The following is a 26,818-nucleotide window of genomic DNA, read 5'->3' on the forward strand; positions in this document are numbered from 1 at the left end:
TATAATGAAATACCATTGATAAACTAATTCATCAAGTCTTTAGTAACTGCTAGTACAGAAAATGAATGAGGAAAAGTCCATCCGTCCAAACAAAACTAGACAAATTTGACAAAGCTACACGAGCCAAGCTACATATGTGCAATCACATTGGCCGTTCGTCGCATATGATTTATGGAAATGAGTTGGGATGATGATCCGATAAAGCTCCAACGTCGTTGATCAAAACTCCAACTGTACTAAGATCCACTATATTATTGGTTACTACTTGAAATGCTTGTAATGAATCCGTAAAGATGTAAACATTTGTAATCCGATGGGATAAATGGAAAATTATATTTTCAGTTTTAGTCACTTATCTTTATTTTTGGAAAATTTAGTATTTTTTTATCAGAGTGTTGATGTGATATCGCCACATCAATATTGCATTAGTCCACGTCAGCGTCATGTCAAAAAAACGACCAAAAATTGCAAGGAAAAAAGCGAATTAAAACTGTAAATATACAAAATAGTAAACCAAAATTAAATCACGAAGAAGCAAAACTAAATAATAAAAAGAACAATTTTCCTAAAAAGAAATAAGAATTTGAAATACCAAAATATATCATGGTTAAAATGCTCCTAAAAAAAATAAAAATGCTATAACTCCATATTAAATTCTTTTCATTTTTTTATGGGGTTTGCCTCCAACCACTAACACTAGAGTACTTTTACAATTATTAAATTTCTACACACAACACACGTAACAGGAAAAAGTTGTATTTTTGCGTATTTGTAGGAATATGTAATCTTCGTAAATACAAGCATATGATATCTATCCACCACCACCTAATTAAATACACACTAAATCGTATAAAATGTCTTGTCAACAAATCAAGTCCAAGGTCCCCACACACCAATAATTAAGATCTATACGGTTTTTTCGTTATCAAACTCATTGAATATATAGCCACTTGTAGCTTTAGACTATTCACTTGCAAATTCAGTAATTGACAAAATAAATAAAAGGCTAAGTCGAAATTTAATTAATTTATAGTAATTTACCAAGTGTACGTTTAATCAGGTCACATATATTAATTTGGTTGCTTATACGCTTTCAAATTTGATAGAAATAAATAATAATAATTGATACTCACGGGAAATTTAGGGTCCGATTCCGGCGAGTGTCACTAATCCAGACGCAGGTTTTGAAATAATCCTGAGCCTGAAATCACAAATGAGACCGTTAGAAGGGGGCCAGGAGGGTGTCCTGGCGTAGCCACTCCGACGCTCAAGTCAGAGACTGAGGATATATGAGGGGAGCAGCTAAGGGCGCTGCTGAAAACAATATAGTGAAGGCTAAATCATACGCTCAAACCTGGTATTTATAGGAGAATACATGGACTGCTCATGGGCCCTTCACCTGTGGGCTCTAGAGATGGGCCGGGAGTTTGGGCCTGATCTTGATGGGTTCATCGCTGGGGTATCACCAGTCTCCCCCTCCCGAGTCGAACTGAATCGTAGGTTCAAAGTTCGATTAATTGTGCTGTTCTCGGGTTATCGGGTGCGAGTTGTGCATTTTCTTCCCACCATCTGTCAGTCTCCAAAAATTTGGAAACAAATCAAGTCGCGATTCTGCAGCTCTCTCCCGCCTACGCTCAACGCGCTTGCTTCATCACCCTGCCCACACCTCGCCCGAGCGCGCACCTCCCTTGCTCGGCCGCCCACGCATCCTACGCCCTCGCCTGCCAGCCGACAGTATCGAAGCCTCGCCTGCTTGCCCACGCCGAGCCCTCGCCGTGCGCGCCTACTCTCCAGCTCGAGACCTTGCCTGCTCGCCCGCGCCGTGTGCCGCGCTCTCCCCTCGCCATGTGCTGTGCTCGCCCCTCGCCCGAGTGCTTGCCCCACGCCGCGTGCTCGCCCACGCCGTGACACGCTCGCCCCTCGCCCTGTGCCGCGCTCGCCCCTCGCTTGCTCGCCCACGCCGTGCCGCGCTCGCCCCTCGCCTGTGCCGCGCTCGCGCCCGAGTGCTGGCATCGCCCATCCTCGTCCAGTACGTTGAGAATTTTGATATATTCCCTTGCGAAGGGTTGTGTGATCCCCGTAATTGTCGCAGCGGCAAACATTGTTCGTTAACGACAAACGAAATAAAATTTTCTAACACAGTATGCCTTCGTCGCCCCCATCTTCCAAGTCCTCTACTAAGCTTTTGAAGGGAAATAGTTTCCACTTCCCCGTGCCCTTGACTTCTCTGCCAAAATAGTTCTTAGCAGGAAAAATAAAATTTCAACATCCTCACCATCTACCTCCTCTGCTAGGCTATACCTTAGCAGGAAAATAAAACTCTCACCTCATCATCTCGTAACTCCTCTGCTAAGCAGGGCCTTAGCAGGAAAATAAAGATTATCCACCATCACCCTCTAACTCCTCTGCTAGGCGACGCATTAGCAGAAAAATAAATATTCTCCACCTTCACCCTCTAACTCCTCTGCCAGGCGACGTCTTAGCAGGAAAATAAAGATTCTCCACCCTCACTCTCTAACTCCTCTGCTAGGCGGCGCCTTAGTAGGAAAATAAAATTTTTCTCCTTCACTCTGCTCCTCTACTAGGCGACACCATAGTAGGAAAATTTAATTTCTCTCCTGCCCTCTGCTCCTCTACCAGGCGATGTCTTAGCAGGAAAATAAGATTCAACACCTCCACCCTCTAACTCCTCTGCTAGGTGACACCTTAGCAGGAAAGTAAAAATTCCACACCTCATCCTCTAACTCCTCTGCTAGGCGTTGCCTTAGCAGGAAAATAAAAATTCAACCCCTCCACCTTCTAACTCCTCTACTAGGCGATGCCTTAGTAGGAAAATAAAATTTTTCTCATGCACGCTGCTCCTCTACTAGGCGATGCCTTAGTAGGAAAATGAAATTTTTCTCCTGCCCTCTGCTCCTCTACTAGGCCATGCCTTAGTAGGAAAATGAAATTTTTCTCCTGCCTTCTGCTCCTCTACTAGGAAATGCCTTAGTAGAAAAATAAGATTCAACACCTCCACCCTCTAACTCCTCTGCTAGGTGACACCTTAGCAGGAAAGTAAAAATTCCACACCCCATCCTCTAACTCCTCTGCTAGGCGATGCCTTAGCAGGAAAATAAAAATTCAACCCCTCCACCTTCTAACTCCTCTACTAGGCGATGCCTTAGTAGAAAAATTTAATTTTTCTCCTGCACGCTGCTCCTCTACTAGGCGATGCCTTAGTAGGAAAATGAAATTTTTCTCCTGCCCTCTGCTCCTCTACTAGGCCATGCCTTAGTAGGAAAATGAAATTTTTCTCCTGCCCTCTGCTCCTCTACTAGGAAATGCCTTAGTAGGAAAATAAGATTCAACACCTCCACCCTCTAACTCCTCTGCTAGGTGACACCTTAGCAGGAAAGTAAAAATTCCACACCCCATCCTCTAACTCCTCTGCTAGGCGATGCCTTAGCAGGAAAATAAAAATTCAACCCCTCCACCCTCTAACTCCTCTACTAGGCGATGCCTTAGTAGGAAAATTTAATTTTTCTCCTGCACGCTGCTCCTCTACTAGGCGATGCCTTAGTAGGAAAATGAAATTTTTCTCCTGCCCTCTGCTCCTCTACTAGGCCATGCCTTAGTAGGAAAATGAAATTTTTCTCCTGCCCTCTGCTCCTCTACTAGGCAATGCCTTAGTAGGAAAATAAGATTCAACACCTCCACCCTCTAACTCCTCTGCTAGGTGACACCTTAGCAGGAAAGTAAAAATTCCACACCCCATCCTCTAACTCCTCTGCTAGGCGATGCCTTAGCAGGAAAATAAAAATTCAACCCCTCCACCTTCTAACTCCTCTACTAGGCGATGCCTTAGTAGGAAAATTTAATTTTTCTCCTGCACGCTGCTCCTCTACTAGGCGATGCCTTAGTAGGAAAATGAAATTTTTCTCCTGCCCTCTGCTCCTCTACTAGGCCATGCCTTAGTAGGAAAATGAAATTTTTCTCCTGCCCTCTGCTCCTCTACTAGGCAATGCCTTAGTAGGAAAATAAGATTCAACACCTCCACCCTCTAACTCCTCTGCTAGGTGACACCTTAGCAGGAAAGTAAAAATTCCACACCCCATCCTCTAACTCCTCTGCTAGGCGATGCCTTAGCAGGAAAATAAAAATTCAACCCCTCCACCCTCTAACTCCTCTACTAGGCGATGCCTTAGTAGGAAAATTAAATTTTTCTCCTGCACGCTGCTCCTCTACTAGGCGATGCCTTAGTAGGAAAATGAAATTTTTCTCCTGCCCTCTGCTCCTCTACTAGGCCATGCCTTAGTAGGAAAATGAAATTTTTCTCCTGCCCTCTGCTCCTCTACTAGGCAATGCCTTAGTAGGAAAATAAGATTCAACACCTCCACCCTCTAACTCCTCTGCTAGGTGACACCTTAGCAGGAAAGTAAAAATTCCACACCCCATCCTCTAACTCCTCTGCTAGGCGATGCCTTAGCAGGAAAATAAAAATTCAACCCCTCCACCCTCTAACTCCTCTACTAGGCGATGCCTTAGTAGGAAAATAAAATTTACTTCTCCTCCTCCACTCTGCTCCTCTGCTAGGCGATGCCTTAGCAGGAAAATAAAATTTCTCTCCCCCCAACTCTGCTTTTTTGCTAGGCGATGCCTTAGCAGGAAAAATCAAGCTTCAACCTTCCCACCCCTGACTCCTCTACTAGGATCAGCCTAAGTAGGTAAAATTTAATTCATATCATCCTCATAATACAACATCCACGAACTTAATATAAAAACTCGGCTTTATTAAATTTCAACTGATAACGTAAGACAAATTCAGAAACGAAATACACCAAAAATAAAGTCAAGATTAATATTCTCTAAGGTGGTAAGCGTTCCCGGGCCTCTTTAGAGCCTTACCCAGCGCATTCTCCAACTTTCCTCTCTGCTCCTCTTGTACCTCCACAGGACAAAGTTACCCACTTAGAAGCTTCTCCGAATGACTCTACAACTGTAAGACTGAGCTTAAGCTTCCATGCGAATGCTCGCGACCTCTCTTTTCTTCTTCCTTCACGATTCTTTCATAACACCGACGCGCGACCTTCTGGTCCCCGCACAAGACTCCAACCCCCTTCCCCACAGGAAACTTCAGCTTCTGATGATATATGGACGCTACTGCTCTGAAATCCTTTAGGGCTGGTCGCCCCAGAATTCCATTGTAAGCGGATGGGGTGTACACCACAGTAAATGTCATTATCTTTGTTATACGCAAAGGTTCGTGTCCCAAAGATAGAGGGATGAACATCTGACCCAAAGGCAGGATGGCGTGTTCTGCAAACCCATACAGCGGGGTGGAGACCGGCTCAAACTCAAATCCCTCCACCTTCATTTGATCCAACGTGCTTTTGAACAAGACGTTCACGGAGCTTCCATTAACAATAAATATCCTCGCCACATCATAATTGGCAATGGTGGCCATTACCACTAAGGCATCGTTATGTGGAGTCACAATACCTCGGAGGTCTTCCGGCCCAAAGCTGAGGGCGGGGTCTTGTGGTAAGTTTGCACCCCTAGATATCTCAAAGTTTTCCAGCCTTCTCCCACGTGCCTTCCGAGCTCGCCCCGAGTCTCCATCAGTAGCACCCCCCGAGATCATATGAATCATTCCTCTCGTAGGGTGGTTATCCTCATTCATTCCCCTCCTCGGTTCGACGGGCTCCTGAGGGACATCTTGACATCGACCTTCCCCTCTCTGCTCCCCGATCCTCTGATTTATCCATGGAGGGCCTTGACCACGCCTAGGGGACGAGCGAGACCTCTGTCGACTCCTGGATGAGGATCCTTCTCGTTTATCCCGCGAAGGCAATCTAGCACTGCACTCAACCCTTTGCGACTTCTCCCACCTCCCCTCGGACTCCCTCACTTCCATCACCTTGTCCCGACTCCCATCCAGAGGAACATGGGATGAGAATTGTCCTCTGCTCCTAGCCTTATCATCCTCCCTCTCGGCCGCGCCTCTCTTCCTACTTCCTCTTTCCGCTCCCTCAACTCTACTTCTCCCAGGTCGCTGCTCCATCCTCTTATGCCGTTGGGCATCTTCGAGATTTACATATTTTTCCGCCCGAGATAACAGATCATCATAACTTGATGGAGGTTTCTTCACTAACGATTTAAAGAACTCTCCTCCTCTAAGTCCCTGGGTAAAGGCACTTATCATGATGTCAGGAGTGGCCGCTGGTATCTCCAACGCTGCGTTGTTGAAACGCTGGACAAACTCTCGCAAAGTTTCAGCTTCTTGTTGTTTCACCACAAACAGGCTCAAATAGTTTTTTTGGTGTTTTTTGCTGCTAGCGAATCTGTGCAAGAAAGCAGCGGAAAAATCCTCGAAAGATCGTATGGAGTTGGGCTGCAAGGTGTTAAACCATTGCTGGGCTGACCTCACCAACGTGCCCAGAAACACCCTGCACTTGACCCCATCTGAATATTGATGTAACAGGGCCGCATTCTCAAACCTCCCCAAGTGTTCCTCGGGGTCAGTATGTCCATCGTACTCACCCACATTCGACTGTCGAAAATTTGGAGGAAGCCCTTCTTCTAAAATGGCTAGTGAAAAAGGACTTCCTCTCTTGGGTGCCGGCGCTCTGCTTCCCAACTGCTGCCTCAACNTCCAGGGTCAAGTTCCCCACGTTCTCATTAGGACGGGTTTGTTCGACCCTTGTATCGTGAAGGGGCTGCTCGGCTCTTTTCTCTTGACGAGGTTGTTCCTGTCTCGTCTCCACATGAGATGATTCGGGTTCCCTCTGAGGACGCGATGATGCTGAGGTAGCTCTTCTACTTCCTTTCTTGCCTACCATCTCTACGTCTCAACTCAAGTTTTCCCACAGACGTCGCCAAGTGATACTCACGGGAAATTTAGGGTCCGATTCCGGCGAGTGTCACTAATCCAGACGCAGGTTTTGAAATAATCCTGAGCCTGAAATCACAAATGAGACCGTTAGAAGGGGGCCAGGAGGGTGTCCTGGCGTAGCCCCTCCGACGCTCAAGTCAGAGACTGAGGATATATGAGGGGAGCAGCTAAGGGCGCTGCTGAAAACAATATAGTGAATGCTAAATCATACGCTCAAACCTGGTATTTATAGGAGAATACATGGACTGCTCATGGGCCCTTCACCTGTGGGCTCTAGAGATGAGCCGGGAGTTTGGGCCTGATCTTGATGGGTTCATCGCTGGGGTATCAATAATAATAATAATAATAATAATAATAATAATAATAATAATAATAAAGAGTCTTGTACGCAAACACAAGCAAGTAAATACAAACTTTTTTAGGCACGTAAATTTATTATTAATCATCGACAATGTTTTGAGTGTAAAATACGAAGGAAATATGAAGACAAATTAAATTAATTACGACAGCTCGTGAAGATTCAGATACATGACACATAAACAATACACCGTACGTGGCCAATTGAGATAAATACTAGGAAACTTTTTGTGGAAACAGATGTGTGAAAATGCCGAGATATTCAATTCGAAGGTGTTTCGGAATTGAAATATCATTGTCTTATGTAAATATATTTTCTCAAAAAAGAAAAAAAGAAAAAAGAAAAGACGAGGCTTAATGTTAACAGTGACACAGTGTGATGTTTGAAATTGTGAAAATACAAATAACTTATGTTGATCAGTTAATGTTCAAATCTACCATTTATACTTATTAATTATATATATAATATAAAGAGATTAATGAACATACATTGAATATTGTTTAGAGAGTGATCAATATTTGGTAAAACTGTGGAGGCTTAATAAAAAGTAGCCCTAAAATATTTTAGGTGAAGACAGCATAATTTTCTAAACCAGCCATTTGTATACACACACGTTTCAACAGAAATTTGTCAAAAAAAGAAACAAAGAAAGAAGAAGTCTCAACAGAAGCCGTGAATGACAAGTAACATCGTTGTGTTTGGTTCATAACCGATTATTTAGGAATCATAATAGTAATAAATAATATATGTATTATTATTGTAATAAATTTTTTTAAAAAAAAAAAAATATTTTCGAAANCATTCATTCCTTCCCCAAAACTTTTCCATTTCTTATAAACTCCCGTTTCCCACCCTTTTCCATTTATTCAACCCTTCTGTCGATCGTTGTACGAATTTTTGATGGCAGAAGAGTTTCAGGAATTTGAAGTTATTTTTCAAGAAAATTTTGTCGATAAACAAGGCGTTGATGTTGCTGAAGAATGTATTCCTGCATCTGCATATTTGAATTCTGTAGAATTAGTCAACTGCAGCAAAGAGAAGAGGAAAAAGGTGAAGTTGACGAGTGAGAAGAATGGCTCGGTCCCGGTTAACATTCCAGGGAATGCTTGGTTCGGTTACACGGTGGACGGTGACGACGGCGAAATGGTGCCTCCACACATCATCATAGGGCGGCGCGTGGCCGGGAAGATGATGTCGTTTTCCGTCTGTACTGGTAACGGGAGGACTCTAAAGGGAAGGGATTTGAGTGAGGTTCGGAATTCGATTCTGAGGAAGACTGGATTTCTTGAGACTTAGATTTGGGGAATCAATATATATTTCATATATACAATATTAATTTTCTTTTATTTTTTTCCCTATAAGATTTCATAATTGTAAATTAATATTATATTCCTGCAGAACAATGAACTGATATTGAACGATCGAGCAAGCACTAATTCTAAATTTTTGAGCTCCGACGTTTGTGTTTTCGAAATTTCTTTGACACGCTTCCTTTACCGTTTGACATTTATATGATAAAAAAAGCATAACATATTTTTGATTATATTGACGGAGATATTTAAAATAGTTAGTTTTACAGTTTAATTTTGTGAGACAGATATTTTATTTGAAAAATATTATTTTTTGTTGTAAATATAGACATGATTGACCATCTCACAAAAAAATTCGTAAAATCGTCTAACATACCTAATCGGTTAGTTATACTTCCACTATAAGCTCACAAATGTCATAATTGGTATCTAATTAATACTAATGTCTTCAAAATTAAAATTATTTAGTACAAGTTTTTTAAAAATAAATTATAAAACCAATTCTTTCTAGATAACCCCCTAATTGCACTTGCAAATCAAGGATACCATTAACAGGATGAGATAAAGAAATTTATTTTTTATATATATACGATCCTCAACATTTTTACCTCTTTCATAACTTTCAATGGAGCTTCTCCAATTTAAAAACAATAATACATAAAATTTTAAAATGGGTATGAATTAATATAAGGAGTAAAATGGGCAGGAATTAAAATATGTGTGTGTGTGTGTATGCTTGTTCACAAATGGGACGAGGAAGAAATCAAGGCAATGGCTTGTGAAAGACAAGACAAGGAACCTAGCTAATCTGATCTTCGAAACGTGACATGGTACCTTATAATTAATTACACGTGGCCAACATAAAACCCTCAAAAATAAGAGTCGCGTACAACATTAATTTGACTTATAATGATCTTCGGATAAACAAATTTTTGTATATTTTCGGATTCAATTACAAGCGGGTTGAAGTAGTAATCAATAATGTAATAGATTTAGTTTGGATGGAGTTTTGATTAACGACGTTGGAGCTTTATTGGAAACTTCATTTCCATAAATCATATGGGACGAACGCCAATGTGATTGCACATATATTCACGTGAACTTATAATTTTTCTTATAAATTAAATATAATAAGTTTTGAGATTCGTGTACAACATCATTTTATATCTTTTAAAATGCAATAAAAATTAAAATATAACAAGTTTTCGTCAATATATATCAATTTAAAATCCTTAGTTTGCGTGCCCCTAAAAAAACATTTCAAAAGATAATAGAGGACACTATATTTTCCTGTAGTTATAGTTATTATCTTTAATTAAATCCCGTATAATATATTAAACTTTTAACATTTATAAAAGTCGATAATTAATATTAAATAAATAAAAATGTATGATGTCAAAAATAATAATTGACTTTCTCTTCGTGTCCCACAAGTATGAACTTACGCATTGGTGTTGCCCGAAAGCGAGCGAAGCAATAACGATTTTGCCCTATAGTCTGCGCAATTGGATGATATTAGAGGAATGATATGCGATTTACTTTTTATTAGGAACACAATACGATTATGACACTTTTATCACACAAAAAATACATTCAAAATTTATTTAACAATCAATCATTAAGAAACCACATTCAGGCTTAATTTAAATCATATATAAATTATGGTTGAATTGAAGCGTTCATTTATTACTATTTATTCATGATTTAAAAGTCGGGAGGGATATTAAATATCCAAATAAAATTTCTAATAATTATCAAATAAAATTTAAATTTAGCGTCCGCGTGCGTGTATATATATCTATATATATAAGTTCAATAAGTAGATTAATTCGAGACAAAAGTTTCATGTGCTAATTCAAGTATATATAACTGGAGGCAAACCAGCTGTAGAACAATATTTTAAAAACAAAAAGGGACTTGTTTGAGCTCCAGAAAACCATTATTTGGCCAACACATATTTCACATCATGAAAATGGCTTACGAGCCTATTTTACGAGATAACAAGAACATGTCATGTAAATCACTTGGGGAAGGGGACTGTTAATATCTTCAAAAAAATTTGGTGAATGTTGATCCCCCGACCTTAGATTTGGTGATCACTGCTACATGCATATAGCCAAGGTGGATTTATATGTAAATTTTGGAATAATATGATATTAGTTCGAGTAGATCAATTTAAAATATTAAAAGATTCTAGAATTTAAAATTTTAGTCCGGACTGAGCCATGGTGATATTCCATGTATTCTTGGTTCACCGGCCCTTAGGCCAAAGATACCCTATTATATCTTGAGTTTCCTTGCTTTCTTTACTATTATCTCGATTTGTACCACCCAAAAACTTATCCTTCTCAAATGTTTTGCTCAAATATTAGTTCACCGGTCTCTTTCTTTTTCTTAATAGCATTTTTTTAAAAAATCATGCTTGGCATTAATTTCCCCTAATTATGCACTTTCCTTCCTCAAATTTTTTTTCCTGATTCAGCAACAACCTTCTCTTTTCAATTCCAGTAGGTGGTAGTAGAAATTTTTGGATGTATACCACCTGAAACTCTTCTTTTTACACTGATTTAGGAGGAAGCATGAATTTCGAGCTCCTTTCATTAATCACTTGATCAGAAGGATTGATAATACCTTGAGTATTGACTTGATGGATCTTCTAATCTCTCAATCTATATTGTGGAGATTTTTCATTTTGAGCTACAATCTTCGATCTAAGTTGATTCCTTTTACCTTTGAAAGATGATGATTTAAGGTATTGATGGTTCGTCTGCCTTGAGGCCAATGATCGCCTATCGTAACCTACAATCCTTGGTCTTCCAATAAATGATCATTGGGTATATTCTTGGTTCTTTGGCTTTATTCACTACAAAAAAACGGATGGAATAGCGACGGTTTTTGATAAACCGTTGCTACTATAGCGACGGTTTTTGATCAACCGTCGCTATAATAGCGATAGTTTTTCAAAAACCGTCGCCATCAAATATTAGCGACGGTTTTTTAAAAACCGTCGCTATTATAGCAACGGTTTTTAAACTACCGTCGCTAATATAGCGACGGGTTTTATACACCGACGCTATAATAACGACGGTTTTTCATAAAACCGTCGTCTACTAAAGTAAGCGACAGTTTATCAAAAACCCGTCGCTATTATAGCGACGATTTTACAACAACAGTCGCTATCGTAGCGACAGTTTACTAATCCCGTCGCTATGTGCGACGGTATTATAATAAACCGTCGCATTATTTTGCGACTGTTTATTTAATCCGTCGCAATAGGCGACGGTTTTTTTACCCGTCGCCAAAAGCGACTGTTGGGCTAACCGTCGCCGATCTAGATCGGCGACGGTTTGTCAAAAACAGTCGCTAATAGCGACGGATTTTTCGACTACCGTCGCTATGATTCTTTTATATACCTAAGCTCGCGAACATATTACACCGATTTTCGCCTTTTTCGGATTTTTTACTTTTTAGCGGAATTTTATCAATTTTTTCGCATTTTCTTTTTTTTACTTTGTACTAACATCTTTTTGTATTAATTTCGTAGAATTGTTCGTCGATGTAATCTTTTTAGCGTTACGGGATCTGCACATCTTCGCGCAAGTAAGATTTTTAAAGTTTTTTTTTATCGAAAATTTAATATTTAATTTTAAAATTTGGGGTGTAACGTATTTATGAAATTTTGCGTAGTATTTTTTGATGACTTTAAATTTTTTTTACAGTTTTTATATAGCGACGGTATTTCGAAAAACTGTCGCTTAATATAGCGACGGTTTTTTCAAACAACGTCGCTTAGTATAGCGACGGTCTTCTTCAAGTAAACCGTCGCTATAGGCGACGGGTTTTGAGAAACCGTCGCTGCAAAATAGCGACGCGGCCTCTTGTTACGGTTTTCCAAAACCGTCGCTAGAACCGTCGCTTAACCCTTTTAGCGACGGTTTTGACCGTCGCTAACCCCGTTTTTTTTTTGTAGTGATTGTTGGTGATCCTCGAAGGCGATATTGGTATCTTGGCTTAGAATACAATTATCTTTTGTGTTGAAATCAATCATTTGACTTAAAAGCAGATGATCTTCCAAGGTGATACTGATTCTTTGTCTTAAAAGCCATATATTCTCCGATAATCCTTGGATACTCATAATCTCTTTTTACTCTAGCTTTCTAAAGATCGGTATTCACTTAAAAAATATGATTTTTTGGCACCCAATATTTTTTTAAGCTCTTTTTCAAATTAATTCGCGTTTGTTCTCTCTTTCCTCTTTTTATTCATTTTGAGATTTACTGGCATTTTACATTTACATTGATAGAGGCTACTGCTGGAAAATGATCAGCATTTAGTGCCCCCGAGTGTCACTTGTTCCGAAAATTTCATCACCTGAAATGTCCTTGTGCTATATGCTTGGATTACCTATAATAAGTATATGAGTCATGAGTTGCTTCCCATTCATGAATGGCAAGATTTGAGCCTCTACAAGCTCGTCCTCTTTTTTTTTTTTTTTTTTTTTTTTTTTTTTTTTTTTTTTTTTTTNTGTATTGATCTTCCCCATTCATCTCACTGGAAGGAAAAGTGACTCAGCGGTGAATGTCACATGTTTGAACACTTTCAACATATGTTATTTCCTCAACAACTTTCTTATTTGGGCAGAGAGAACTGATTTGACATACCCGAGCAGATGGTTGCACTTGTATGAACTTCTTCATAAATTCTTTCATTTTTGCAACAAATACTATGATCATTTTCTCAAATTTGTTACAAATCAATTCTGCTAACTCGTAAGGAGCGTTGCATTCTCAAATGCCTCATTATGGGCCTTTAAATGGCCCATAAAGGAAAGCAGATTCTTGGGCTTATCCTGGCCCATTAATGTTTTTCTTTAAAGCGCTACGCCATGTGAGATATACACATACATACATACGCTCATCTCTATTAATTTTAATTAGCACTTTCGAATTTAAATAAATTATTCTGTCCATACTAATCCATTGAATTTAAGCTGATAATTCGATCGGATCACCTCAGTCCATATCTACGATGAAAATTAATAATTTTGATCTAAAAATAATACATTTTTCATATGTTGAGTCGAGTTTGAGATATGTATTACAAAATTGACATGCGAGACATTCTTATATTAGTTTTCGTGTTAATTCAGAGTTTTAAATTTTGACTCTTCAAACTACAATTTATTTATTCCACAGCTCATTTATTTTTAGAATTATCTATTTATCACAAAAAAATTATTATGATAGCAACATAATTCTAGGCGGTCTAATATTGTATTCTGAAAGAGGTTATTAATAATATGGTATATATGATAAAGTAAGGAAATCATGGTGGATTGTCTTACTAATAAATTTAACTAAATAAATTGTACGATGCGCATATAACATGGAATATTATGTGGTTGGGTCTAATAATAATAATATAATGACGACCATGGAATTTAATTTTTGCTTTCGACTATAAAATTTAATTATTCGCAATTTCCTTCACCAAATCTTTTAAACAAAATTACTTGTTGCCCAAACCAGACAACGAGGGTCACGATAAAAGATGTGTTAGAAGATTTGAATATACAAAACCCGGAAAATTCAGCACACACCATCGATCCAACTTGTATCACCATTAATGGCCATATATTTATCGACTTCAAAGACGGCCGTGTGATTGAATCCAAATTGAAAAGACTCGTGCCAAAAGCGAACAACAAAGATTGAAAAATACAGCTCCTTTGATAGAATTCTTGTATCTGCGTTCCTGTTGAGGTTCTTGGTTGATTTGACTCATGTCTGAAGACGGAGTGTTCTCTATTTATACAGTTTTCAGTGAAGCAGCTGGTGTTGCAGGTTACTATGTTCAATCCCAATCCTCCGAAGTGTGTGCGTGTATGAGTGCTTTTGTTTGTGGGTTTTCTTGTTTGCGGGTAGTTGCAAGTACATGGTCTTCTGCTCCTGGCTTTAGCTCTGATTGGCATTTGAGTTTTGACTTGAAGGGTTGATTCCTGTGTTAACCTCTCAGTTCTTAGGAGGATTATTGTTGATTTTTCTTTTTTTTTTTTTTTTTAAATGTTAGTCTCTGAGAATTGATGGGAAACTCTATTCAAAATCTGTTTTAATCGTCACTTGTTGCAATTTGCAAACCTCGGTTCTTTGATTCGAAGCTGAGCTGTATCAAAATTCTTTTAGTCTCATTGATCGAAAGGGGGAAAAGGTTTTAACAAAAAAAATTTAGTAAATGAAGAAATTTCAAGATTTATTTGACATTCACAACAATTTGACTTCTGGATGCTTTGCAAAAGCTTTTGATGCCATGAGAAAACGCATATCGAGCTGTAGTGCAATGAAAATAGCAGTTACTTATAAAGATTGATTGGTCACTCACTGCTTTAACAACCAAATATTTGCCTTTTTTTCTTTGCAGGGAACCTCCTTGCTTTTGTGCTGTTTGTGTCACCAATGTAACTAAGTGCATCATACTTTTAGCGAGCTATTTGATCTCTTGATTAATAAGCGTGTTTTTTTTCCTTTTCCAGTCCAACATTTAGAAGAATTATCAGAAACGAATCAACAGAACAGTTTTCTGGGTTGCCTTACATATATGCCCTCTTAAACTGCTTAATATGCCTTTGGTACGGCGTGCCCATCGTCTCTTCCGGGATAATATTGATTGCCACTGTCAACTCGGTCGGAGCTGTTTTTCAGTTGGTTTACATTGCCATCTTCATTCAATATGCAGACAAAGGCAGAAAGGTCAAATTTTAATATCTAAACATACGATATGAACTCTTATTGCAACATAAGTGGAATTGTGATCTGCAGATAAAGATGCTGGGATTGTTGCTGGCAGTTTTTTCTGCCTTCGGAATCATTGTTTTCCTGAGTTTACATGTTTTTCAACCGCCTAACCGACAACTTTTTGTTGGATATCTTTCCGTTTTCTCTCTCATTTCCATGTTTGCCTCTCCACTCTTCGTGATCGTGAGTTCAACATACACCCAAATTTATCAAGTATTTGATTGTATTGTGTTTCTTTTCCATTTAGTAACTTGTTAATTTAAAATATTATTACTACAGAATCTGGTGGTTAGGACGAAGAGTGTGGAATACATGCCGTTCTATCTTTCACTTGCGACTTTCTTGATGAGTGGTGCTTTCTTTGCCTATGGGTTGCTGAAGCACGACTCTTTTGTTTCTGTAAGTTGTGTCTATAAACATATTTTCTCACCACCTTGTTTTTTTAAAATGAAATCCTGGGCTACTGTCATATTGCGAAGTTAAAAATTCGACAGTCCCAAGATTCTAGTTGAGGATACAACTTAACATCATCAATACTACATTTAAATTCTGTTTAACTCTCAATTTCATTTTTTTGTTTCTTTTGATTGGTTGACTAAATCAGGTTCCAAACGGGATAGGAGCGATTCTTGGGATTATCCAATTAGTTCTGTACTTACATTACAGTAAAATTTCAGAGGAAGCATCGAGACGGCTGTTGCTGGAGTCGCATGCTTGAGTTGAGTGCAGAAGATTTTGAAATGCACTTTTGAGCTGAGTTTGCGTTGGTTGTTTCTTCTCTCCTACGGATTGCTTTTACTTCGTACAATTCAATGTTTTGCCAAAGAGAAAAGGTTTTGTATGTAATAATTCTTATATAGTTAACGCAATATGATTTGAAAAATATTCGAATTTATAATAAAAAAATGTGTTTTAAATTATGAATTTTAAAATATTTTTAAAATCTTTTATGTAAGATCAAATATAAAGGACTTGAGGTGACTGAAATTACAAACAAGGATGCGAGTAATGATTTTACGACTATATATCAATAAGAAAAAGAGCTAAAATATATGCGCAGCACTCAGACAGCTAGCACGCAATGCTATCATAAACACTCTTTAAGTACCATAAGCCAAGTAATATAAGAATAAACATCCCCTTTAGATACGACCAAATAATCATTTTGGCAATTTCAAAACCACATCAACCCGCCCAGATAAAACATATTTGCAGAGACTATAACAGAGGGATCAGGGATATCCGTACGAAAGCAAATTTTAACTGATGGTAACGAGCAAGAAGCCATTCTTTAATAAACTTCAGACGTGGTATAATTTGTGGGAATTCTCTGGCGTTTCTCCACATATGAAGTTGGGAACCATCCCGCTTGACCCTGACATTCTCCTTCTGACCATCCAGAAGGGGTCACCTGAGAATACGAGGTAAATAAAATATAATAAGAGGGCAAATATAACATAAAGTACCTTTATCAACAATAAAGCCCAGCTTAAATTCCATATAATTGGCAAGAACATTAATGGACCGATCAGGGAATTAGGTTTCAAGCTGAAGTTTCATTAGAAATTCATAGTCAAGTAACGCAAGTATCTGTCGCTGATGTGAAGGCTTTGTATTAAAAATGCAAATGACTGGTTACTGGCGTACAATTTCATCAGCAGCAATGTTTTTTATATTCTTGGAAATAACGGTCAAGATGATTTTGTGGAACATGCTAAGTGTTGAGCAAGATAGTGAATGTAGTAAGTTTACAAGGGAGATTGGACAAAAGCTCAACAGACATCACTTTGAACTATTTCAGAAAAATGGGAATTTCATGTATTCAAAAACTCTCTAGTTTTCATCGTGAAGGAACTACATATAGTAAAAAAAACACCAATTAGCTCATGTTTCATCATATCTAGCATATATGTATGTCCACTGGCACCCATAGACATATAAACACCAGAAAATGTTAAAACAGAAGGTAAAAACCTTTCTAACAACAACATAATCCCCAATTTCCAAGCTCAGTTCCTTCTCTGATGCGGCATCAAAAGCATGTATTGCCTGCAAAAACAAGAGCAAGGACATGCCAATTAGATAAACTTCAGTGTGTTATAAGATCTCCATTCCATCTATAAATCAAATTTTTACATGCCTCAGCCAAAAAATACTTAGTTTTCTCTGAAGTGCGAGTGAGAGGAGCAACAGGTGGAGCAGCCTCCTTTCTTTGTTTCTCTGAGACCATCTATAAAAAACAGATAAAATCACATCAGCAGTAACATAATACATAATCTAGAGAATAGAAGGAGGAAAATACAGACCTCGGCTTCAATATTACCAAGTATTGTAGCAACTCTTTCATGATAAGTCCTTTCACCTTCAACCTACAAAAGAAAAACTCACTTAAATGTATGATCTTGTTCAAGAATCTGATACAAAAGATTCTACTTTCGAGATAATACCATTGCAACAAATCTCTGAAATGTAAGCCTCTGCTGCTGTGATTCTACAGCAGCCAATGCTGTTGCTGCTTCTTTACCAAGTATAGCCATGTTTGCTTTATGTTCCCGCATTTTAGATTCTGCTGTATGCAGCTTGGTCACACTTTCAGGAATAGGAGATTCCCTCACGCGTGCTTGTCTTCTAGAAACTTCAGCAGCCTGCATTCGGTTGCTTTCGTAAAATGAAATATGAACCATAACCACCTTATGATTGACGGTTTTCAAAGAAGTCGGCTGACATTTAATAAACAAAACGCAAACAGCTTCTGATTACCTGCGCTTCCGCTTCTTGTCTCATTCTACTGTATCGTTGAGCAAGGTGACGAGCATCTTCCAGAGGAGAACCGGTTATCATAGCTCTTAATGGTTCTAAGACCTAAGAAAAGAGATACCACATATGATTCTCAATGCAAACCTTGATAGCGCTCTGATTCAATTGGTGCTCATTTAAAATCCAGTATGATTAAAGGGGTAAAGATAATTTGTGCCCCAAAAAATATTTTATCACCAATTCAGTACCTTAGTTGGTAATATAACATTCCAGATCTTAACATACATAATAATTAAAACAACAATATCATCTTAGAGTAAAACTAGTAACTCGCATTGCAGTATCATGCCAAATTGCTCAAAATAGAATTCAATCTCCTTAAAGTTGTCTGCTAAATTTTGTTGCATTCTACAACACTAGCCTCTGTCCCCGATTACTGAAATTTGTAACACTAAATAGAAACATAGACATATCCCCACCACGACCATGATCCCAACCCTCTACCGCTCCGTTACAGTCAACCTTTCTTGAAACAGCAATTCAAAATGGAAAAAAAAAAATTTGAAATTGCTCCCCAAATGGATACGATGAATGGCCAAAACATCAGAAAAAAATAACATAACAAATTGCCATCAGGTAACATACAAAGTACTTGCACTCAACCACCGAGACTGATAGATTATCACATGTCATAGATGAAGTCTAATCTCTCAAACTAACCTGAGTAAACAACAAATTATTCAAGTCTTCTTGCTCCTTTTCCACATGTTTACGAGCGTCCCCATAAATGGATGCAGTCTTGGCTAGAATCTCGTCATTAGAATTCTCAATTCCATACCTGGAACAATCTTCAGAAAACTTGGTTCCTGACTAACATAAGTGAAATAGCGTTAATCCAAGTATAGTGCATGTGAAATAGCGTTAATCCAAGTATAGTGCATGGTTGGCTTGGATAAGTCATATACCGATACACTTCTTTTCATGATTAAAAGGTTTCGTACAAACTCACCAGCTTCTATATGCTTATACCCTATCGCCGTGAATGCTTCAGCTGCTTTGACAATATCTTTCTGAAAATCCTGATTTTTTTTTTTTAAAAATGAAGCATTTCACAGTTCACTTTAGGAATAACAGGAAAGGTTAATAACAAACAAATTTAGGTGTGCCTTTGTCAAACTTTGAAAATTTTCCAAAGTAAATCCACTGCAGAGTGCAGAAAATTGGCAACACATCCACACTCCAGACATATCAAATCAGTATGAGAATGCACGTCTTCTCCATTACTTGGGCATATCATAGTTTGAAGAAACTTACAAATGATTAGAGATAATAAGTATTTGCTCGGAACTTATAATTAAACTTAGTTTCTCACCTCATTTTACATTAAAAATTGAAACCTAATACAAAAGTTTCCATAGAGAACCACATTATCACACACGATATCCCAAGATTTTTATTTGTAAGATTTCCCAGCATATAATCTATAGAAAATAATAAGGGCGTGGAAGAGGGAATCATATACTGGTAAAACAAAACAAATAGCATAGAGATGAAAAAAAAAAAAAAAAATGAAGTCAATTACCCTTCCACCTCGAGTAGACCTGTAAAGCTTCTCCAGCTGATGATGCATTTGCAACTCAATCTCATCGATAACCATAATTTCCGAGCTCTCATAGCCGCTCCCACCAAATTGCTTTATCACAGCCTACAATCCCAACAAAAAATCAAAATATATACTGTGCAGTTCATGACTGATTATCATTACTTCCATAAAATAAAATCTAACCACATATTGAAAAAAAAAAAAAAAAAAAAAAAAAAAAAANAGCAAGCACCTGTTGCTGTTTTGCGACTTGATCTCTGAGTTTGCTTGCTTGCTTCCTTAAAGCGTCCATCCCCGCTCTCTTTTTGTGCTGCGCGTTTAAAATTTCTCGAATTCTTGAAGCAACAAACCTAATTCTGATCCAAATCAAAGCCTCTTGTCATTTGTCAGATCTCACTTCGACGCCAAAGAGTTCTCTCTTCAATTCGTCGAAAGTTATTCTGTAGCAATTTCAGTAAAATAATCACAAATATTTGGATTTTATTAGCTGATGATTGATTGATTTTATATATATTCAAATTTATCTATATATTTTTATTGAGTAAAATTGATCATTTGATATTTTATATTTAGCCTTAGGAAACAAAAGGCCCAGCCCATTTTCAAAGTAATTACAAATTTTATTTTACATGAATTGCTAAATCTTTGACAGTCACTGGTGGGATAGCTATCTCGACTACTAATCAAATGACGGATGAAACATTTGAAATCAAAGGTCAGGTTTCATCACAAATCAACCACCCGGCCCGGTGCAACTTAGAGCTTCTCTAAGAAATTAGATGTCTATATTAATAATATTTACAGTTCTGTAACTAATACCTTCAATACAATATAAGTTGACAAACAATGGCAATTTATTCTATGAATCTGGACTCGGGTATGTAATATCAAACATGATCTCAAAGATCTTATTACAAGACTTTACGACTCGAGAATTTTTTTAGTTTGTCTGAGTTGAATTATAGTATTAGTAAGATCATTTATAAGTGATTATTAGGGAAAAAAATTATTCTCGAAGTCTGAAAATGTTTATTCCTCTGCAGCTAAAACTCATTCTCGATAGTTTCTTTAAAAGCCCATCTCCTATCCCCAAAACACACGCCATTTCCCAGTAGATGACTCAGTTATATGCTCACCAGAAAACAAGTCTCTTTTTATTATTTGTTGGCCATTTTGAGAAGCTTTGATTGATTGATATATCGGATCATTAATGAAATGAAATTAGACGTGGGATTGAGACGAAGGGGAGGGGCCAATCAATCGATGTTTCCGTGTGAGAGCGGTGTTCCTTATACTGACACCTTTCGCATTTTGGGACATATGCATCACCTCCATCTGTAACTTTTTCTATAACTATAAATTATTAGTATTATTTTTCTCTGGAGAGATTGCAGAATTCTTTTAAACAAAGGAAAAAGCAAACTAAATACTGTAAAAGACCACCATTTTCATTTTCCTTATACATAAATATAAATANCAAGCGAACCGGAGATTATTACAAAAGCGTGATAAAATGCTGTCACTCACACTCTGTATTCCGTCTCCCTCTCCGTGCAACAAGCAACGAGTTTTTTCCCAGAAAATATACCCCTTGCGTCAAACCAGAATTGTTTGTCGTAACTCTATTCAAGTACAGGGGCACAAATTTAGCTCCCTCAGTTACAACCCGCTCCGGTAATTGTTTAATAGTCTTATAATCAAGGGGTTCCTAGAGAAACAAAGCTCATTCTGTTGATTTTTCTGATGGCTTTCTTGATTCTTTATTTTATTCCAAGTTTAATTGTGTAATGCAGAGAGTTTGTGATGAATAAGAAAGTATGTGGGTTTGGTGCTGTTTGTCATTCGGGGCCGTTAACACCTCGGAATCTGCAGTGGGTCTCCACTATTTCCACCGCGTATGTTTGCTATTTTGATTGTTTATTGCAGTACTGTTACCTCGAAGCTGATATCTGTTTTATTGATGCCCAGAGGATACATTAAACGTGAAATGAAAAGTTAGGGACCTGTTGAGAGTTAATCTAAGGTGTTAAATGGATGAGTTATGGCTTTGGAAACTACTACTTTCATGATTGATAGGTTGATGATTCGATTGAGTGGTTGTTTCCAGCTTAAACGGGTTTCAATTTTTCGTTTCTTTTTTTTTATTTTTCAAACTAAATCTTAATCGAGATTCTTCCTGGATCTGATTTGAAATTCTTCTAGTAAATGTGCAGTAAAGCGTTCCATTTTTCAGGTGCTATTTCGAGATTTTGCTACAAAAAGTTATTGTCTTTCTTTTTCCAGGGTTCTAATGTTAGCAAGGGACACAAGTATTCATAGATCCTTTCTTGCTCCTTTATTTGCCCTACAAGCACCTGCAAGCATCGTCTCATGGATAAAGTAAGCATTTTTAATAATGGTTCTAGTTTTGATAATAGAGACGGTTATTTTAATTGTGGATATAACGAGATCATAATGAATTTACTGCTTGATAAGTTACTTTTCTTTGGTGGTATATTCAAAACTGGTTTGCAGAGGTGAATATGGCATTTGGACTGCATTCTTGGCACTTCTTGTTCGCCTTTTCTTCTTCATTCCTGGTAGGCCTTTTCCCCTTTCCTGGATATAGTTAACAAGCATTAATTGGGAAGTCACTGAATTTATTGTTGATCAAACAAATAAATTCGACTGCTACTATTCTAAATTAAAGCTCTTCAGAGTAATAGATATATTCACGTTTTTAAATCATCTATTTCAACACCCCCCCCCCCCACCAAAAAAATAATAATAATAATAATAAATAAATAAATAAATAAAAAATTTATGGTCTGCTATAAAATTACAAGACTGTTTGGTGAAGGTGGTGTTTGTTGGATGCTCTGCTACTCTGCAGTTACTTGTACAATATTCAGACCATATAATAAATCTTGCATGAAAGAAAATGGTTTCTTACTGATTTACAGGAGAACTGGAGTTGCCTTTCATAGCATTACTCTTGGTGATCTTGGCCCCCAATCAAGTTATGAGTCGGTTGAGGTTAGTAAACAAATTATAACTAATCAACCTTTGATCTTTATGCCATTTGAGCTGATTGAGTCTCACAACAATGTTAATGGCAGGGGAACACAGGAAGGTATCATTCTTACATTGATAATAGCGGCTTATCTGGCTTACCAGCATTTCTCTAGAACTGGCAGCTTGGCAAGAGCCTTTGATCAAGGTTCAATCTTTGCCACATTAGCTATCATCTGTATTGTTGTTGTTTCATGCTTGCTTTTGATCTAACTTTTGAGTTAGAGAAGCTACACTTAACAGCTCAATATCAGACTTTTGTACATGTTATATTTTTAATGAAACATTTGTGCGTGTTTAGGATTAAAAAATGTATTCTATTTTAGGTCCGATTTTATAGAACTTTCATTTAATGGGAAATATACTTGTTGCTTCATCTATCTCATTATCTTTTGGTGAATACTCTGAACTTGCAAAAAATTTTGAAGCTTAAACTCGATGGAGGTGAGATTGTGAATCACAGTATCATGGACTCGGCGCAGTTATACTGGTGAGAAATTTAATATTATAATCATTTGATTACTAATTATTCCTGAGTATTTTACACATCTGTTCACTATAATTGCCCCAAACCAGGCATTCTTGTCTAAAAGTGCTCCTCGATTAGCTATTATTAATTAACTAGAATATTCTATTTTTCATATTTCTCCCTTGCTCTCTACTCGATCTAATAACTTCCAATGATCGCTGTATGGTTAAGACATCGAAATTTATATCATGCCATATCTCTCTGCCTCAAAATTCGGTGAAGCTTGGAAACAGCCAAGTTAACTGCTATCTCCTTTGGGAGGTCATAACCAAATTTGATCCTCGTCTAGAGACAATTGGCAACAGAAACTGTCAATACGAGACAGGTCATGATGACATGTAGCAGTAGGCTGTATGATATGGTCTCTGCTGAACTTGGGGTGCCTGTTGGTTCGGTACCATCATCATAGCCCGTTGGTTCTGAACCAAAGCCATTTCCCACTCCCGGCGTGTAAGGATTGATAGGCGTAGTTATGCTGCAATGGAAGTTTCCGAAATTTTCATCTCAGTCTGGAAAATATCTGTCCAAAATTTTAAACTCCGTAACTTTACCTGGGCGGCGGCGGCGGCATTGGAATTGCCGGTGTTGTTGTGGGTGTTGTGGTGGTGCTGGTGGATAACACATAATGACAGCTCCCGTGACCTGATCAATATATGATTGGAACTTTAAATGTTGTACTCAATAGTTGCAGCAATTTGGATAGACGTCATGAGGAATATATCACAACTCTGAGGAGAAGAGTTGTCTCAAATTGATTATTTGACATTGCAATTGCACTTCTCTCCGACATATTAAGTTTTTGAGAATATGCTAACTATTATTATCGAGGACTGAATCTTTAACTGTTAGCGTATAATTAATAGAGTTCAAAATCTTACTTGGGTCGGTGTAAGACAGCTGTGCCGTTCCTCCAAAAGCACAGCTCGTGGAAATTGGATTCTTCTGATAGTAGTCGTTAAAAGCATAAGAAGCATGGTCACGCAGCGTATTGGGATCATAGCAAAGTGCACCTGGTTGAATCGCTGAACAATCTGCTCCTCCATAGCCACATGCATAGTCCAAAGCTACCTGTAAAGCAGTCTGTGAAGCAGTGGGATTGGCGATGCACCAAACTCCGCTTGATGATGTAGGTGTTGTCGTAATTGGTCCTGAGTTGGTTGGTGGAGATGGGCCGATTGGATTCACGATAGGAGATGTACCTGGTGTTGTAGGATTGACAATGGGAACGTACCCTGGAGCTGTCTCTCTCTGGGTGCTCACCGTGGAAGGTGACAACACCGTGTCAATTTCTTGATAGTCAAGTTTTTTACTTTCTTTGATGGCTTTTGATGGTGGTTTTCCTGATATATTTGTATCTGAAGGTGGAAAATGTAATCTTTAGTTTGAAGGAAAATAAAGTTGTCTATAATTGAATTCCGTGGGTATTTTATTTGATTTTGAGAAAATAATCAATCTTTGAAAGTTTGTTTAACTTCTTTTAATCATTGTCTCGGCCTGTATGGATATTTAAACAGAATACCTGTACGCCAAGTGATTAAACCATGCAAAAGGCAAGGATCCATAGAAAATTCTTAGACCATAATGAGGTCTGAGACATAAAATGATATAGATATACTAATTATGACACAGTTGCTTTTCTTTTGATACGGTTATCGATGATTAGAATAATGATATGGTTATAGAAAATAGGTATCATCACATATTTGGACCAGAACAAAGCTCAAGAAAGTGCAAACTCACCTGAGATTGAGAACATGCAGACCAGAAAGAACGTTGCACGACAGAGCACTCTGGTATCCATTATTGCCTTGTTTACCTGGGGTAACGGCTGGATAAATTTGGGTTTTTGTCAAAACAAGGGAATGAGGACCCGTGTCTCAATGAAGAAGCTATCTCCATTTGCTATATTCAGTTTATATATAAAGTGCTAAGAATCATAGCTTTCTTGCACCGAAGAGAATGAAAGAGGAGGTCTGTGTTGGGGAATATAAGAAAACTTGAGGAAGGAGGCATTGTTTTGTTGGATACTGCAAGCAAGAAGAGGTGCTCAAATAGGTATAAAAGGTACGGGAAAGTAAAAGACCCAAGGTTGTCTTATTTTCAACTTGGATCTTCAGAGTGTCGTTTTCGATCTCTTGTTCCACATAAATAGATTGGTGTCACAAATTATTAACATAAACTCAAAAATAATTTAATTCACATAGACACGAAACATGAGACTCTTTCGAAGTAGGAAATATGAGTCATATATTTGAAATATAAATAATTAATTTGTTCGTGACAAAATACTAACCTAGCATGGTGGTTTTGGTATGCTCTTTTCTTTTTTTTTTTTTTTTCCTTTTCCTTTCCTTTTCTGACCGTCTTTCCACTGTATCATGGTACTAACTCATGCAAAAGGTGAAAAGAACAAACAAGAGAGATTTTATTCTATTTACACATCCTATATATGGTCTACAAAGGTTTCACCTGTCTTTTCGCTACTGGAATTCTTGATCTCGAATATTTGCACCTAATTATTATATCAAGGAGTTATCAAATACTCCTTGATTGATTTAATTCGTCATGCGAATTTTTACTATTATTCACACACTTTACTATACATGTTTATAAATATTCAACACTCACACAAAATTTCATGTTTTAACAACAGGGGTGTTTTAAACTAATGAATTGACCAAAATCTGTGAGTATGTATGTCATTAATTCATATTCATCTTTGACCAACAATTATCAATTTCATCACCACCAACTAGTTTACATATTTTTGATAAGTTTTTTTTTTTCACGCATGACAACAAATTAATAAAGGAGAAGAATTATCCCTTCCCTGTACTTATATTAAAGTTTTGCATTGTCCCTTGTTAACTAGATAACACACATGCATGACACAAAATCAATGAAACACAAACTAAATGCAAGAATACGGAATGTATAAAAACAAGAAAAGAACTTATTTGGTTGATTGAAAAGGCGTGCGTGGGCTTGAGGACTATAGATGAACATCAATCTTCTTCCTCTACGACGAATTTCTTTGGCCACCACTCTTCTACGTGCAGTAAATAATATCTAAATAATTGACCGTTCTTGTAATGTGATTGTCGCATTACCACGTCTGAAGCGAAATGTATGTGTCTCATGCTGTCACCATTCAACTAGATCAGTAATAAGGTGATTATTAAAAACACGAAAGCCGCACTATAAAACACCATATAATAAACTCATGAGTTAAATACGTCAACACACGATTGTGAATATTATTCCTAAGATATAACATTCAGATAAGATTATCTGAATGCTTCACTCGTACAATATTATCAACATGCAAAAAAATTACTGATGAGGTATGTGTTGCTTGCAAATACAGAATATTGAGATCGATTGGATCAGGAAAAGGCAGTCATCTTGTGAAAAATAATATAAATAATAAATAAGTATTAAAAACATTAATACTTAGAAATAAATATAATAAATAATTTATTAAATATAATAACAAAAAATATATATAATATTAATAATTATCTTACTTAAATGTGAGCTTTGTA

The 26,818-nt window shown here is 37.5% G+C and overlaps 5 protein-coding genes across 7 annotated transcripts; 3 read left to right on the top strand and 2 right to left on the bottom strand.

Moving 5' to 3' along the window:
• Positions 1-8,132: 8,132 nt before the first annotated feature.
• Positions 8,133-8,528, top strand: LOC140983996 (protein S40-1-like). Its single transcript, XM_073451138.1, has one exon. It carries the CDS (start codon positions 8,133-8,135, stop codon positions 8,526-8,528), a length of 396 nt encoding a protein of 131 aa, XP_073307239.1.
• A 5,542-nt stretch (positions 8,529-14,070) lies between these two features.
• LOC140984961 (bidirectional sugar transporter SWEET2a-like) lies at positions 14,071-16,213 on the top strand. 3 transcript variants are annotated; one of them, XM_073452670.1, is made up of 6 exons: positions 14,074-14,385; positions 14,960-14,996; positions 15,072-15,288; positions 15,358-15,516; positions 15,613-15,732; positions 15,938-16,212. In XM_073452670.1, the coding sequence occupies exons 1-6, from the start codon at positions 14,325-14,327 to the stop codon at positions 16,049-16,051; spliced, it is 708 nt and encodes a 235-aa protein (XP_073308771.1). In that variant the 5' UTR covers positions 14,074-14,324; the 3' UTR covers positions 16,052-16,212. The 3 variants fall into 3 exon arrangements, with proteins under 3 accessions (XP_073308772.1, XP_073308771.1, XP_073308773.1); XM_073452672.1 differs by having other exon boundaries at positions 14,377-14,422; XM_073452671.1 differs by lacking the exon at positions 14,960-14,996 and having other exon boundaries at positions 14,071-14,416; positions 15,938-16,213.
• Positions 16,214-16,333: 120 nt separating this feature from the next.
• Positions 16,334-20,171, bottom strand: LOC140984018 (SH3 domain-containing protein 3-like). Its single transcript, XM_073451164.1, has 10 exons — positions 19,926-20,171; positions 19,673-19,795; positions 19,100-19,169; positions 18,811-18,956; positions 18,094-18,195; positions 17,781-17,978; positions 17,640-17,702; positions 17,474-17,563; positions 17,308-17,382; positions 16,334-16,744 (listed from the first exon to the last, which is right to left on the bottom strand). Exons 1-10 carry the CDS (start codon positions 19,983-19,985, stop codon positions 16,625-16,627), a joined length of 1,047 nt encoding a protein of 348 aa, XP_073307265.1. The 5' UTR covers positions 19,986-20,171; the 3' UTR covers positions 16,334-16,624.
• A 999-nt stretch (positions 20,172-21,170) lies between these two features.
• Positions 21,171-23,124, top strand: LOC140985223 (cold-regulated 413 inner membrane protein 1, chloroplastic-like). The gene is made up of 6 exons (XM_073453005.1): positions 21,171-21,367; positions 21,487-21,588; positions 21,977-22,072; positions 22,208-22,272; positions 22,636-22,708; positions 22,792-23,124. Exons 1-6 carry the CDS (start codon positions 21,207-21,209, stop codon positions 22,955-22,957), a joined length of 663 nt encoding a protein of 220 aa, XP_073309106.1. The 5' UTR covers positions 21,171-21,206; the 3' UTR covers positions 22,958-23,124.
• LOC140985222 (uncharacterized) lies at positions 22,980-25,439 on the bottom strand. The gene is made up of 4 exons (XM_073453004.1): positions 25,014-25,439; positions 24,152-24,628; positions 23,825-23,915; positions 22,980-23,748 (listed from the first exon to the last, which is right to left on the bottom strand). The coding sequence occupies exons 1-4, from the start codon at positions 25,072-25,074 to the stop codon at positions 23,559-23,561; spliced, it is 819 nt and encodes a 272-aa protein (XP_073309105.1). The 5' UTR covers positions 25,075-25,439; the 3' UTR covers positions 22,980-23,558.
• Positions 25,440-26,818: the final 1,379 nt, after the last annotated feature.

This window comes from Primulina huaijiensis, chromosome 9 (genome assembly GCF_012295235.1).
Source record: "Primulina huaijiensis isolate GDHJ02 chromosome 9, ASM1229523v2, whole genome shotgun sequence".
NCBI lineage: Eukaryota > Viridiplantae > Streptophyta > Magnoliopsida > Lamiales > Gesneriaceae > Primulina > Primulina huaijiensis.